General features: G+C 39.0%; 1 protein-coding gene across 1 annotated transcript; it reads right to left on the bottom strand.

Moving 5' to 3' along the window:
• Positions 1-727: 727 nt before the first annotated feature.
• Positions 728-10,402, bottom strand: LOC147908278 (uncharacterized). The gene is made up of 8 exons (XM_087410516.1): positions 10,193-10,402; positions 9,704-10,151; positions 8,823-9,286; positions 7,984-8,451; positions 7,475-7,877; positions 7,104-7,390; positions 6,544-7,043; positions 728-935 (listed from the first exon to the last, which is right to left on the bottom strand). Exons 1-8 carry the CDS (start codon positions 10,400-10,402, stop codon positions 728-730), a joined length of 2,988 nt encoding a protein of 995 aa, XP_087266642.1.
• Between the last annotated feature and the right edge of the window lie 5,663 nt (positions 10,403-16,065).

Below are 16,065 nucleotides of genomic sequence, written 5' to 3'. Positions count from 1 at the left end.
GAATCTTAATGCATATACTGTAACGCTCGATCTTATCTACGATTTTCTTCGCCCATAATAGTCGTCCTTTATTACATTGAAATTTATATTTCGACAATATATCGTTTTATAATCATCGTTTTCGTAACATTCGTCTCGAAATCGCGTTCACTTTCTGTCACGAGTAAAGACCAGTCAGAAATGGAATCTCTGCTAACAACTCTCTGTTTCTCACAACGTATATCTAATTCTCGATTGCATAGGAACTGCATCGGCGATATTGGCATACCATTCATATCTCTCTTTCGCTGATTACCAAGAACATACAGTACATCATCTATATTACAATCTTCCCACATATTTTTCACGTCTCGCTCACAATACTGTTCACAACAGTTTTTCAATGTGTGCAGTGTGAACACTTATTGCACGGAAGTACATTGGCACTCTGCAAAGCAGTGCAAAATCGACCGCCTAGCGCGTCAATATAATCAATATATCGTACTTCCTTACGAAATATATTCCCGCAACATCGGTTTCAACCAAACGGATCATGCATGCTGCGCACACAGTTAAAGCACCACCCGTTGTATAGTAGCACTGGATCATGTAGTATTTAGTACGGCCATTCATACACACAGTGTACGAATTTCTGGAGACGGCACAAATTTCTCTGCGTAATCGTATAGTGCTTGCTCGAATCACTAGCATAACCAATATCGTCGGATAACACTTCTTCGTCGGAATCTTAATCCATTATTTCCTCAAAATCTACTTCCATTTCTTCGAACACTTCGAACACTTCTCTAATATTCGCGAACTGTTCCGGATCCACATTTTTAATATATTCGATTACGTTGGCTATGTTCTCAACGTTTGCACAATGGTTAGTCATATTTTTTCCATTATTCTTATTGCGACCGATTCGTTCGTCTTCCAGCACACCAAGTGTGGAACTTATAACCCATTATATATTTCATTTGTAACTTCTTTGTCCCTTTGCTGCTTTATCTACTTTTAAAGAAAGTGTGGCTCTTTCCCCCTTCTTGCGCATCGCCGTCGTCGCCACTCGAGTGTGGGCCGTCCTATGAATTCGCGCGGCGCGGCTTAATCGGCATATATTGGCTTAGACGTTTCCTTTTTTAATTCGAAAACTACAGTGAGTATCTCAAAATGGCATAAGAATTTTTTGTTCCCTTTGATCCATTCTCCACCCCCAATGTGACCCTGACCCATCTTAAGAGACAACCTGTATATATATATATATATATATATATATATATATATATCGGCGCTTCTTTTAACACATCGCGACATGTCACCAATCTGACAGTGTGTATAAACAGTGTATATAGCTTTTTTCAGTCAATCATAAACTTCGATTATGAGCGATAAGACATGGATCGAGTAAAAGAATATATACATCGAAAATCGATTGAGCGCAAAGGATACCGTCTCTTGTCACCAAGTCCGCCAAGTCCATCACTATTGACGAAAAAAGCGAGATATTGGGAATGTCCTGGTGAAAAAGCATCAAATCGCCTACGTGCTCATCATCAATGTCATCAAAATATAAACCATAAGATATTGCATTTAGAGTGATTAGTGCTAATGCATTTTATTCTTTGATGAAAAAGCGAATAGTAATCAAAAAAGTTTTTGTTCTTTTTTTCCAGAAAGCGCTAGCGATATTCGAGTCGATCGCATTTGAACACTGTCGATCGTAAAAAAAATGTAATAAAAAATGAAAAAAAATCAGTAATAAGTGTAATGTAAAAAAATTTTTGTTCGTATCACTGCATATGTATTTTCTTTTACTCCCCATCCTTTGTCTCGACGCGCTAGTAAAAAATCGTATTGAAGAAACTATGTCATAAAAAAAAGGGACTTTTACTCTATTGATTCATTTCTTCCGTCTTTTTTTTGATATCACGCGTGTTTCAACATCGTCGAATTCTATCTTTTTCTAACATGCAAACCCTTGGTACTTATCCATTTTTGGCGAGGAAGGTAGGGTGACGACGAGCGGCGAGCAGCGGGAGGCAGCGAGTAGTGGCGGCGGATGGGCGAAAAAAATACTGATCGCGGAACGTCATCATGTTTATGTAATCCATCGATGGGGGTCCTATGTTTATATAAACAGTGATAATCGAGGTCCTATGTTTATGTAAACAGCGATGCCGGCGATCGGGGACCTTCCCCGCGCTTATGAGTACGACCGCGCCTTTCCCCCGTGGCTACGAATACCCTCCACGTCTCGCGCCCCCCTCAGAGGACCAACCTTAGAACCGCCCTATTATCCCTACTTAAATAAGTGCATATTTTCGGACCTTATTTTTTATTTTATATTTTAAATAAATTTTTGGAATCTATTTTATATTTTTTAGTTCAAATAAGTATCAGATTTTATCGACTCCTACGATTGTATATTTTAAATAAGTTTCTGGAATATATTTTTTATTTTTTATTTTAAATAAGTTGTATCAGTTATTTTAACGAGTCCTGCGCCTCGCGCAAAAATCCTTTTAAAGCATTTCTAACGAAATCGTTTTTTTTTTTAATTGGCATTTATATCACTCGATAAAGCAATGATTTTTTAATTGTGATAGAATTTTTGTCGAAGTAATGAGTAATCAAAGTCAGATTGCTTCTTTTTATTTAATTCAAAATAAAAAAAATTGTAGGAATATTTTTAAAAAATAGTTTTATAGCGAAAACTTTAAATTTTCACGATAAATAATGGAAAATTTTCTTTGGGCAAATTAATTTTTCCAAATTTATTTTGGGCACAGATTTACAAAATAAGAATAAATTTTTTCATTTTTTCAACTTGTAGTTTTGTATATGCCAAAATTACAAAATCAACATAAACTCAAAAAATATAGCAAACTTTGAAAGTATACGAAAAATTATGAAAATGTTATAGTATATGTAACGCTTACTATAGTATTTCCTTCGTGTTACACACTTTTCAAGAATAAGGCTCCCTGGGCCCCTATTCTCGAAAACTATCTTCGAAAACTATCACATATGGAAAACTAGGGAAACATTATAGCTTCAAAATCCTTTTTCTAAATTTAAATTTCGTTTATTTTTAATGAAGATGTACAATTTTGGGCTAACAAAATTTGAAACGAACTTTCCAAACAACTTAATATATGCTAAAACACCTTGTACATGTATACGCATGCATGCATGCACATCAATATCAAATGTTAATACTCTATTTAAACTTTAGCAGCTAACAGTAAAAGAAAAATTATATATTTACGTAAACATAAATATATATATATATATATAATACATATAATTATAGCCTATGTTTAGCTCATATATGTTTCAAATACATATATGTATAAAATACAAAAATTAAAAAATGTAGCAATGATTTAGAGAACATGTATAAAGAATTTTATTAAGAAATAGTATTTTTTATCTGTGCTCTAATGGAGCTGTATGGAGAAATATGTATATATATATATATATATATATATATATATATATATATAATATTTATATATATATATTATATATATATTATATATATATATATATATATATATATATATATTAGGTGTTGGAATTAATTCGTAGCGTTTTTAATGAAAGAATGTTATTTATTTCACATGAGCATTAAAAAATACATTAATGAAAGTACTTCCCATCACTTGTAAAACGCTACCAATTAATTCCAACACCTAATATATATATAAGATAATTGCAAAAGTATTAACTTTTTTGTATAAGTTCTTTAAATATTCAAAATAATATGTAAAGTTTCATTGCAATGCAGAAATTGCATGGTTATATTGTTCTGTAAATAAACAGAATATTTCGCGTTGAAACTCTTGATATTGCTTAAATTTTTGTGTATAAAAAAATATAATTACAAGCATATATATAACTAACTAAAAAACAACTTGGCTCATCAACTCTTCTTTTAATTTATGTTATTGTTAACAAAATATATTGTTTCCTTATTTTATTATAAATATTCAAAATGTATTATGTAAAGTTTCATTGCAATGCAGAAATTGCATGATTATATTGTTCTGTAAATAATCAGAATATTTCGCGTTGAAACTCTTGATATTGCTTAAATTTTTGTATATAAAAAAATATAATTACAAGCATACATATAACTAACTAAAAAGCAGATTGGCTCATCAACTCTTCTTCTTTTAGTTTATGTTACTATTAACAAAAAATATTGTTTCCTTATTTTATTAAACCTTATTTTATTACCTAATTTTTGCGTCGCAATGAAACTTATAATTGCATTTTAAATACTTAAAGTACTTATACAAAAAAAGTTTTGATTTTTGTCATTATATGCTTTTCAAATGTTAATGTTGTAAAGAAAATAATAATACAATAAAGTAAATAAACTACATAGTGCGACAAATATGTTCCCGAACACGAACCACATCTCAGCAACCAATGGCGACATCTGTGCGTTCAAACATGCATTTTAAAGGTTGAACATTTTGCTATCATCTGTCAAAGTTTCATTCATTTTGGTTGACTTATAACGAAGATATGACAGTTCATGTTAAACAAGATTTTGGTCGAGGTAGAAATTTTAATATGGAACAAAGAGCAGTGATTAAATTTAACGCAAAACTTGGTAAAAGTGCATCAGAAACATTCCGATCGCTGCAACAAGTTTACGGCAGTCAATGTCTAGGTCGTACAGCTATTTTTGAGTGGCATAAGCGTTTTTTGGAAGGCAGAGAGACCCTTGAAGATGACAAAAAATCAGAACGGCCAATTTTGATTCGAACACCCGAAATGATCGAAAAAGTACGTGATTTTGTTGCAAACGATCGCGATGCATCACTAAAAATGATGGAGGAGGCTTTAAATATCAGTAGAGAAACGATTCGAACCATATTACATGAAGATTTGAGTAAAACGAAGGTTTGTGTGAAGTTTGTTCCACACACATTAAGAAGCGATCAAAAATCAGCGAGAATCAATTATTCCAGAGACATCATTGCAGCCGCAGAAAATAATCCAAACTTCCTAAAATCAATTGTTACGGGTGATGAAACATGGTGCTTTCAATATGATCTAGAAACTAAGCGTCAAAGTGCGGAATGGAAGTCAAAAAATTCACCACAAGCAAAAAAAGTACGAAAAGTTCCATCAAAAATCAAGACAATGCTCATCACATTCTTTGATAGCAAAGGTATTATCCACAAAGAATTTGTTCCAACTGGCCAAACAATTACTGGTGCATATTATCGAAGTTTTAAAGCGATTGATGGGCAGAATTCATTGTATTCGCCCCGAATATCGTGATCCAGAAAATTGGTCTTTGTTGCATGATAATGCACCGAGTCACACTTCATTGATTGTCCGTCAATGTTTGGCTCGAAATCGTGTCTCTGTGTTAAACCATCCACCGTATTCACCTGATTTGGTCCCCTGCGACTTCTCATTATTCCCAAAATTGAAATTGAAATTGAAAGGACGCTTTTTTGATGACATTCCGACCATCCACTCAACTTCTACACAGGCACTAGAGGCAATTCCGTAAACTAGAGCTAGAACATGCATTTGAATCACTATTGAATCGCTGTAACAAGTGTATTGAAGCCAGAGGAGAATATTTTGAATAATAAAACCAAAAAATATGCATATTTGTTGTTCCAATTATGATTTTCAGGCCCTGTCCGGGAACATATTTGTCGCACTGTGTATAAAAATGTGTTTAATAAAAATAGAAATATAACTTAATTGAAATATAACTTAATTCATATGCTTATTAGAAATGTAAATATTAACACATTTGTAAAAATATATAATAATATTATCTTAATGTTAATACTTTGAAGCGAAATAATCACGCATATATAAAAGATTATAAAGATAAATATTTCTGATGCACAATTTGTAAATGTAGCACGATTATATGAACTAAATATCGATTTATAATCTGTAGTTGAAAAGTGGACGTATCCTCAGAGCTATGTAGTTTACATCTATTTTGTCAGGGGGCAGTAATGCGCGGTATATGGGAATAAGTGACTCAATTGATGAGTCAAATTCTCAAGACAAGCCCACGCTTGTCGTGTGATGTGATATAAGAGGTAATGATCGACACTTTCTTGTAACTGGTAACTATAAATCTTTATTACTCGAGTTCAAATGAATTTGACCATACAGGATGAGCGCCATAATCTCTCTAACGTCTTATTTTTTTCTCTGACGCTGCTTGTAGGCAACTCACAACCTACAAAATCCCTAGGCTTTCTACACTCGCTGCGCTAGTGAGATATTGATAACGTAGTTCCCTACATACTCCCCCCCGAGTGACAACGTATCTACACCCTATGCTTATTATTAGGTTAACAAAATATTGCTGTAGTGACAGGTACATTTATAATGCCGACGCTTAAGTCTACTATATAAAACATATAAAATGTATCATATAAAACATATTATATAAAACATATCATTGCGTGTCTTTGGTGTCTGTCTTAAACTAATTACATTTTGTCGTTGGAAGAATTTATTGTAATTATATGGCGAAGGTGACTTTTTTCTTCGGACGCATACGTTTTTAAAGCTGGTTGCTCGTTGCTGAACGAATTGGTTGATTGCCCTGCTTCTGGGGTTGCAATACATAAGTCATCATGTATGCTATACGCTGGTTTTAAATTTTCCGATACACTGCGCTGTGTACCGTTAACATCAATGTCGAATACTCGATCCGAAATACGATTTATAACCTTGTGAGGGCCGGTGTAGGGACGCTCTAACGCTCTCTTGGTACCGTCCACCCGTAGAAAAACATGGGAACATGAATATAAATCTTTAAATACGAATGCGCGTTTCTTGTGCTTATGCTCTATCGAGACTGACTTAACTTTGCGCATATGCTCGCGGAATTCCTCAATGAAAATTTGCGGACTAGGAGTGAAGTCGTCCGGCAGTATAAATTCTCCGGGGACGCGCAGCGTCGTTCCATAAACAAATTCTGCAGGCGATGCGCCGGTGTCAAGGCGGACATGAGTACGCAGACCTAATAATACCGTCGTAAAGTACTCGTGACCAACCTTCATTAGCATGACACATAATCGTAGCTTTTAAGCTTCTATGCCACCGCTCGATCATACGTTCGAGGCGGGGTGATACGCCATGGTACGAATTCGTTGACAGCCGATCAGCTGAAGAAGTGCAGTAAAAAGTTGCGCTTCGAACTGGCTATCTTGATTAATAGTTATCGTTTTGGGTGCTCCAAAATTTGCTACACAGTTGTCGTAAAACGCGCGTGCCACTGTAATGACTTCAATGTCTTTCAGAGATATTGCTACTGGCCAACGCGAAAATCTATCAATCGTCGCACAATATCTGTACCCGTCCGACTCAGGCAAGAGGCCTATTAGATCCATGCTCGAAACGCCTGTCGGGTGCGACAAATTTTTCAGGATGTAATTGAACGTGTCGGGTTATTTTTGATTGCTGACAGTAAAGACAATTCTTATACCACTTTGCAATATCACGATGCATGTCCACACATACCGTTGACGGATTATCCGATCAGTGACTTTAGGGCCCGGAGCCGCGTCATGGAACAAGTGAAAAACGCGATCTCGTAAAAATGCCGGTATATAGGAACGGATTGCCTCGCCGGTCATTTCGCAGTAAAGTGTGATATGCGTCGGCCCCCATTGAATTCGCTTCATAAAAAGCGGAAATTCAGGAGATTGGACCGTAGCTCCTCGTTCTTGTTGCTGTGCAAGCTCATTAAGTTCGATCTCAGCAAGTAAACGAATAGCTTCGATGCGGGAAAGGGAATCCGCTACAATATTATCTTTGCTCGATAGGTATTCGATACGCGTAGTGAACTGCGAGATGAACAAAAGTTGTCTCTGTTGCCGAGGTGATGCCTTTTCGGAACGTTGCATGAACGCGTAGATGAGAGGCTTGTGTGTGTTGATCAGTCACAATCTTGAAATTTCGCCCTTCGAGGAAATAACGAAAATATTTGATTGCCTCGACGATCGTCGTAAGTTCCCGATCGTACACGCTGTAGTTCTGTTGCGCCGAATTTAGTTTGCGCGAAAAGAATGCGAGCGATTTCCACGAGTCGTCTAAACATTGTTCGATGGCGAAATCTGACGCGTCACAAACGAGGTGCGTCTCGGCTGCGTCGGAGGGATAAGAGAGTATAGTCGTGTTGGCCAGACTCTCCTTGCACTTATTAAACGCTTCTTCAGCCACCGGCGTCCATATGATTGGCCGTTTGTCGTTTTTGCGTGAATCGCGAAGGTACTCATTTAATGATGCCTGAACGATAGCTGCATTATGCAGTAATTTACGATAAAAGTTGACAAGCCCAAGAAAACGACGCAATTCGACTATAGTGTTAGGCCTTGGAAACTCGCGAATAGCCTGAATCTTATCGAGTGTTGGTTTACACCCTTCGCTATTAATCGTAAAGCCGAGGAATTCTAATTCTTGCTTGCCGAACATTTATCTACATTGAGTCGTAAATAAAACTTTTCTAATCGCTGTAACACTATGCGTAAGTGAGCTTCGTGCTCTTCAAGAGACGTCAACGCTATGAGTATGTCGTCGATGAATGCAAACACAAATTCCAGGTCGCCTAGAGCGCGGAAGATTTGACGCTGAAATGTTTGACTCGCGTTTCTCCGTATGTCATGAATTTATATTCGAACAGCCCGAAGAGCTAACGACAGCCGTTTTCGGAATATCTTCCGGCGCCACTGGAATTTGATTGTATGCCTGATGCAGATCTAGCTTAGAGAAAATGACTTTCCCACGCAGGTTGGAGGAGCAATCGTGCAAATGCGGTACGGGAAATTTATTACCGGCACGGTAATTGAGTTAAGACGGTAATCGCCGCAGATCCTCCATGATCCGTCTTTTTTTGATACCATGTGAATGGGACTTGCCCATGGACTACTGGACGGACGGCAAATACCGGCTTTGATTAGCCGTTGAAATTCAGCCTTTGCCGCTTTTAATTTTACCGGACTTAACCGCCTGGGGCGCTCGGCTACCGGCGGGCCTGTGGTAATAATATGATGACGAACATCGCTACTGCAATTCGGAGTTGCTTGTTCTAAACTGGTGACCTTCGGAAATTCAGATAAGATGCTCGCGAATTTCGTACTGGATTTGACCGTGCTAATGGCAAGCTGTGACACCGATTTGATAATGCCCGACACGTACACATTATTTTGTGAATCGATGAGTCTACGACCTTTAAGGTCCGGAAGGAGACCGTAATGTGCAATCAGGTCGGTCCCAATAATCAGGTACGGAACTGATGCTACGCAGAAATTCCATGTGATCGGGCGTATCCCTAAATGTAGCGTTCGAAACGACTCCCCATACGTATCTATACGCGTATTGTTTGCCGCGTAAAGTTTGAAATTGGTCGGAGTTTTGTTTTTCGCGTAAGTGCTGGGAAGCAACGAAATTTCCCCCGTATCTACAAGGAATAACTCTCCGGTGACTCGATCACGGATGTAGAGACGGACAGAAGAATCGACGCCTGCCATACCTGTCTCCTCGGTGGCAGACGATTCTATTCCCCCGCTTTTCCATCCATTAAAGCCTTGGGCTTTGGCCAAGGGCACGAGAATTTTTCAGTTCCTTCACAGACTCGCGCTTGTTCCCCGAAAGTACGATGCGGCCAGCAGACACGAGAGCTTCTGCTTTTGGAATGCTTACGATTTTTATTTGCCTTGTCTCTCGTCTGAGATCTGCTGCACCTCAGCCGCGAGAGTGGCCATATTTGCGGCCAGACGGTCGATCTCAGCTTTCCATTCGGGCGGCTTCGATTCTGACAACGATGCGGCGGCGCACTGCGCAGAATCACCCACGGTCTCAACTATTTTATCCGCCATTTTGGCTAACTTGTCCAGATCCGTGCTTTCGATAGTCGCAAGAATGCTTCTAATGTGCGGTGATAAGTGTTCAAAGAACACAGTTTTTATTACGGCGTCGTCACATCGTTTGTCAGAGTTCAAGTTACGAAGTCGACTGAAGATCTGCAACGGTTTCCCTGACGTAAGCACTTGGCCTTTTATTAGTTGTCGCAGTTGACTTTCTGCTGACGCTGAAAAATTTTCAATAATACGCTGTTTTAATTTGGTGTATGGTTCGTTCTCATCGGGTTCCGTGATGAATCTCTGCAGCACGCGATGACTTCGGCGTCCAAAGACATAATCACGTGATGCGCCTTAGTCTCCTGATCTATGATTCGTGCGGCCTTGAAAGTGGCCTCGACTTGAATGAACCATATCACCGGATCTTTAATTAAGAACGGCGGAATTTTCGGAACCCTATATGAATCCACGCGTGCGGCAATGCTCTGCTGAATCGCCGCTTGCAGCTGCACCAGCTGCATTCCTTGCATTTCCTCAAAGATGGGAGAAACCATGATTACGCGTTTATCGTGTCGAAGCTCGCGAGTCCATATTTCCTGACGGCCTTAAATACTAAGCGCTTGCGTGCACGTTATGTAAAACGTCGATCGCTTAATACTAATCTATCGAAAATGGAGAAATCGTTAATTAATGTTCATGCGTCAACCTCGCGGAGAAAACGCGAAGGGTCTACTTTTCTGTTCTGCCGGGTTACGCGCACTAAAAACTAACGCATTGCGCACGCAACTTGCTCGACTACAATGGCGGCGATGACGTGCTCGCTGGACACAATGGCGGCGATGTCGTCCTTCACAGGTCACAATGGCGGCGACGGCGATGGCGTCCTGAACGCCGGCTCCTGAGCTGGCCTGTCCGGTTCCCACGGCAGCGGCACGCTGCGCGCCTGTCGTTGGATATGTCCCTGCGGTGCTTCCAACGGCGAGACTTTTCCGCCGACCCCTCAGCGATGGGGCCTTGCGACCGGTCACGATATCGGTAACGGACCTCCTGCTCACGATGTCGATGGTGGGCCTCCTTGTCGGCCACGGCGTCGGCGATGAGCCTCTTTGTCGGCTACGACGTCGGCGATGTGCACTGCTGCTCGATTCGATATTGCTCAAACGACGGTTACCGGTCAATCGCTTCTTCCTCTCGATCACGTCGGCCTTTCGTATCACGACGGCCTTTCGAATCACGTCGGGGTCACCAATGTGGGAATAAGTGACTCAATTGATGAGTCAAATTCTCAAGACAAGCCCACGCTTGTCGTGTGATGTGATATAAGAGGTAATGATCGACACTTTCTTGTAACTGGTAACTATAAATCTTTATTACTCGAGCTCAAATGAATATGACCGTACAGGATGAGCGCCATAATCTCTCTAATCTTATTTTTTTCTTTGACGCTGTTTATAGACAACTCGCAACCTATAAAATCCCTAGGCTTTCTACATTCGCTGCGCTAGTGAGATATTGATAACGTAGTTCCCTACAAGCATGTGGCATTGCAATTGTTAGTTGCGGCGCTCCAACTAGTTCTCCCCCCTCCCCCTCCCTCCCTCCCTCCCTCCTCTCTCTCTCTCTCTCTCTCTCTCTCTCTCTCTCTCTCTCTCTCTCATGGTTCTGCATGCGATACCTTTTGTAAGCCTCAGCAATAGATTAGAAGTTAATGCTCGATAGGATTAATAATCATTCTATGTTCACTGCAAGATCGGTAACTGCCCATGTCATTAGGTAATTGCTAGCATCGTCAGATAAATGCTTATATTATAAATTTTCTTAGTTTGTCGTATTCTAACCTAGTAATGTGATACCGATATCCGAGCCATCATACGCACGCAATCACGTCTCTACTTTTGTAAGTTCTAAACAATCATTTAAGTTTGTATTAAACCGCCTTATGGCATATGAGTCAGAATCAATAACATTTATTTGCAAACTTAACGATTTCCCGCCAATTGTTCTTCGCTGTTAATTAGTCATCGCCGGCGCCCAGACACGCTCGGCGCCACATTGGGCACAGCAGCCACAACGTAGCCACAAGTATTTTGCAGTTACAGGTTTTGAGCCGGCATGTCCTCTCTCAAATTTTTTTCTGCACTGGGAATCCTAGTGTCGAATTTTTGCACGTTAGTGCAAGAAATTGGTACGGGCTCCGAGAGATAGTACCAAGGCTTATTCTTTACAAGTATCGCATACGAAAAACTAGGAAAATGCTATAATATATATAACGCATACTATAGTATTGTAAGATACTCTCCAGCCACCTAGTATTTTTGGGCTGGTTACATATCAAGTTGGTAACGGAGAGATCGCTAATGAGCAATACCTCCGGAACATCTAACTCCAGCAAGTGGTATCTGACAGTTCAGCTTGACAGAACATCGAAGCATGCGGAACGAAAGTGATTGTCTTTCCCTCTTCGCCACGCGATTTAAATCATCTCACAAGATACGGAGTAATCGCGCATTGAAATTCGGAGTAAAATACTCAGCTACGGAATGAGACTGCTGGAGCCTTGAGAGCTCAGGTAGGCCATTGGAACACGTCTTCGGATACGCGATCTGTTTAAATCTGTTTAAAATCGGAGTAATTGGCGAAAGGAGAAAGAACGCGGTACCATAAGTAGGCCATACGTTATTTGTGACTTAATTCCGTTAATGGTAATACTCGTGGAATCTGTAAGCAAGAATACGGTAATAGTCGTATACGCAAGTGTTGTATAAAAGTTATAATAAAATGCTCATTGTCGTTCTAAATACACGAAATATCACAGAAATTCTTTTGATCGCCTATCCATCCAGACATAGAGGTTTATTTCCTACTATTCTTTGTAAATTCGAAAATGCTATGATAAGCCACCCCACATTAAAAGTAATTATTTTCTACATTTCGGAACATAGTATAAGGAGTATGACTTTGCTCATACGGTTTTTTTCCGAAATTCGAGGCTTTATTATAAAAAACTGGTTATACATTTATGATTCAAAGTATTGTCCATCACTGGCCACTACTTTTTTCCCTCTTTCGGGCAGCATACGAATCCCTCGTCGAAAAAACTGGTCATCTTTTGAGGCGATCCACGAATCGATCCAATTTTTTACTTCTTCATAAGACCGGAAGTGCTGGTCAGCCAGGTCGTGCCATTGATCGAAACAAGTGATAGTCAGAGGGAGCAACGTCTGGAGAATACGGCGGGTGGGGTAGGACTTCCCATTTCAACATTTCCAAGTATGTCTTGACCACTTTCGCAACATGGGGTCGAACATTGTCATGCTGCAAAATCACTTTATCGTGTCTCTCGTTGTATTGCGGCCGTTTGTCTTTCAATGCTCAGCTCAAATGCATCAATTGCGTTCGATACTGATCGCCTGTGATTGTTTCAGTCGGTTTTAACAGCTCATAATATATTACGCCGAGCTGGTCCCACCAAATACAGAGCATGATCTTGGAGCCGTGAATATTCGGTTTGGCCGTCAACGTGGAAGCATGGCCGGGAACTCCCCATGATTTTCTGCGCTTGGGATTATCGTAATGAATCCATTTTTCGTCCCCAGTCACAATGCGATGCAGAAAGCCCTTCCGTCTTTGCCTTTCAAGCAGCTGTTCACAAGCAAACAAACGTCGTTCAACATCTCTCGGCTTCAACTCGTACGGCACCCAATTTCCTTGCTTCTGAATCATTCCCATGGCTTTGAGACGTTTTGGAATGGCTGATTGAGTCACTCCTAATGATCGTGCCAATTCTTTTTGATTTTGACAAGAGTATTGATCAAGTAATGCCTTCAATTCTGCATCTTCGAAAACCTTCTCTCTTCCACCACTATGCTGGTCTTCGACGTGAAAATCACCGTTCTTGAAGTCACTTATGACACGTTCTTTCACTAATAGCGGCTTCACCATAAATATTTGAAAGCATTCGATGAGCCTCAGCCGCAGATTTTTTCATATTGAAGCAGAAAATTAAAACCTCCCGCAAATGACAAGAATTTGGCTCGTAAACTGACATTTTCAATCGAGAATAACTTTATGATTCAGACACAAATCGACTAATGTTTCTATAGGATTATGTTGACAGATGCCCAAGTTTATTGTGTGACGTCTATGATCTATTTATTTCGATCACCACTTACCGCTAAAGCCATCTATACGAAAACCGAATAAGCAAAGTCATACACCTAATAAATTTCCTATAATATTTCTCTCGTGCTATACACTTTTCAAGAATAGGGCCCTATTCTCGAAAACTATCGCATACGAAAAATTAGCGAAACATTATAATATGCGTTATATTGGGTCATCTAAAAAGTATCCGCGGTTTTTTGTCACTAAATGTGTGTTGATGGTCATATATCTAATGACAAAGTACCGCGGATACTTTTTAGATAACCCAATACTATAGCATTTCTTTAGTTTTTCGTATGCGTACTTTTTAAGAATAAGGCCCCTGAGTACCTATCATGGAACATATTGAAATGAATTCTGTGTAAAATATGTTAATGTTACCAACTTTTCAAAAAATTATTAGCCATACTTATTTTGCAATAAAACCTTAAAAAATTGCCAATTCTGAAAAAATTATAACTTAGTCTAAATAAAAATCATAAATCTATTATTATATACGCTAAATATAATTATAAGAATAGAATGGAAGATTGCAATACATTCTAATGTTATTATAAAACTAAATTGCGTTCCAACAAGTACTTTACACAGTGGAACACAGTAGGTACGTTCCGAGTTACGCATGAAGTGCTTGATGCATTTGTCCTTGTTCACCAAATAAGGATAAAGAAGGATAAAACAATAATGCGCTTCATGCGTAAAGCGGGGAGCACAGATTCTTGCATAACTCATAAAACATGAGGTATAAGAAAATTAACCAATCAAAGTCCTTTATTTCATGGAAAAGAAGGAAATAAAGGACTTTGATTGGTTCATTTTCTTATGCATTATGTGTTATGCGTTATGCAAGAGTCTGCTCCCTGTTTAACTCGTAACGCACCCAGTGTAACATCTCTATGTTCTAGTTAAAAACAGTCAAAAAGATTTGTATTCTGTGATATTAGGAATAAATATTAGAATAGTTGATCCAAGAGGCTTGATTATTGTAAAAACCTGTGTGCGGGATTGCACCGCGCGTAAAGATTAAAGTGAGAGGACGGCACACGGTTAATACACAGTGCGACAAATATGTTCCCGGACAGGGCCTGAAAATCATAATTGAAACAACAATATGCATATTTTTTGGTTTTATTATTCAAAATATTCTCCTCTGGCTTCAATACACTTGTTACAGCGATTCAATAGTGATTCAAATGCATGTTCTAGCTCTAGTTTACGGAATTGCCTCTAGTGCCTGTGTAGAAGTTGAGTGGATGGTCGGAATGTCATCAAAAAAGCGTCCTTTCAATTTCAATTTCAATTTTGGGAATAATGAGAAGTCGCAGGGGACCAAATCAGGTGAATACGGTGGATGGTTTAACACAGAGACACGATTTCGAGCCAAACATTGACGGACAATCAATGAAGTGTGACTCGGTGCATTATCATGCAACAAAGACCAATTTTCTGGATCACGATATTCGGGGCGAATACAATGAATTCTGCCCATCAATCGCTTTAAAACTTCGATAATATGCACCAGTAATTGTTTGGCCAGTTGGAACAAATTCTTTGTGGATAATACCTTTGCTATCAAAGAATGTGATGAACATTGTCTTGATTTTTGATGGAACTTTTCGTACTTTTTTTGCTTGTGGTGAATTTTTTGACTTCCATTCCGCACTTTGACGCTTAGTTTCTAGATCATATTGAAAGCACCATGTTTCATCACCCGTAACAATTGATTTTAGGAAGTTTGGATTATTTTCTGCGGCTGCAATGATGTCTCTGGAATAATTGATTCTCGCTGATTTTTGATCGCTTCTTAATGTGTGTGGAACAAACTTCGCACAAACCTTCGTTTTACCCAAATCTTTATGTAATATGGTTCGAATCGTTTCTCTACTGATATTTAAAGCCTCCTCCATCATTTTTAGTGATGCATTGCGATCGTTTGCAACAAAATCACGTACTTTTTCGATCATTTCGGGTGTTCGAATCAAAATTGGCCGTCCTGATTTTTTGTCATCTTCAAGGGTCTCTCTGCCTTCCAAAAAACGCTTATGCCACTCAA

The sequence above is a fragment of the Acromyrmex echinatior genome, chromosome 10 (genome assembly GCF_024713525.1).
Source record: "Acromyrmex echinatior isolate Ae372 chromosome 10, ASM2471352v2, whole genome shotgun sequence".
NCBI classification, from domain to species: domain Eukaryota; kingdom Metazoa; phylum Arthropoda; class Insecta; order Hymenoptera; family Formicidae; genus Acromyrmex; species Acromyrmex echinatior.
The sequence above is the reverse complement of the archived record's forward strand: the minus strand, read 5'-3'. Positions and strand labels throughout refer to the sequence as shown.

Excerpts from the sequence above, each read along its gene's own strand:
- LOC147908278 (XM_087410516.1), bottom strand. The coding sequence starts at position 10,402 with ATGGTTTCTCCCATCTTTGAGGAAATGCAAGGAATGCAGCTGGTGCAG. Across the intron at positions 7,391-7,474 it reads CATCGTGATATTGCAAAGTG|GCGTTTCGAGCATGGATCTA; the intron begins GTATAAGAATTG and ends CGCACCCGACAG. Across the intron at positions 936-6,543 it reads GAGCAACCAGCTTTAAAAAC|TTCCACACTTGGTGTGCTGG; the intron begins GTATGCGTCCGA and ends ATGGGTTATAAG.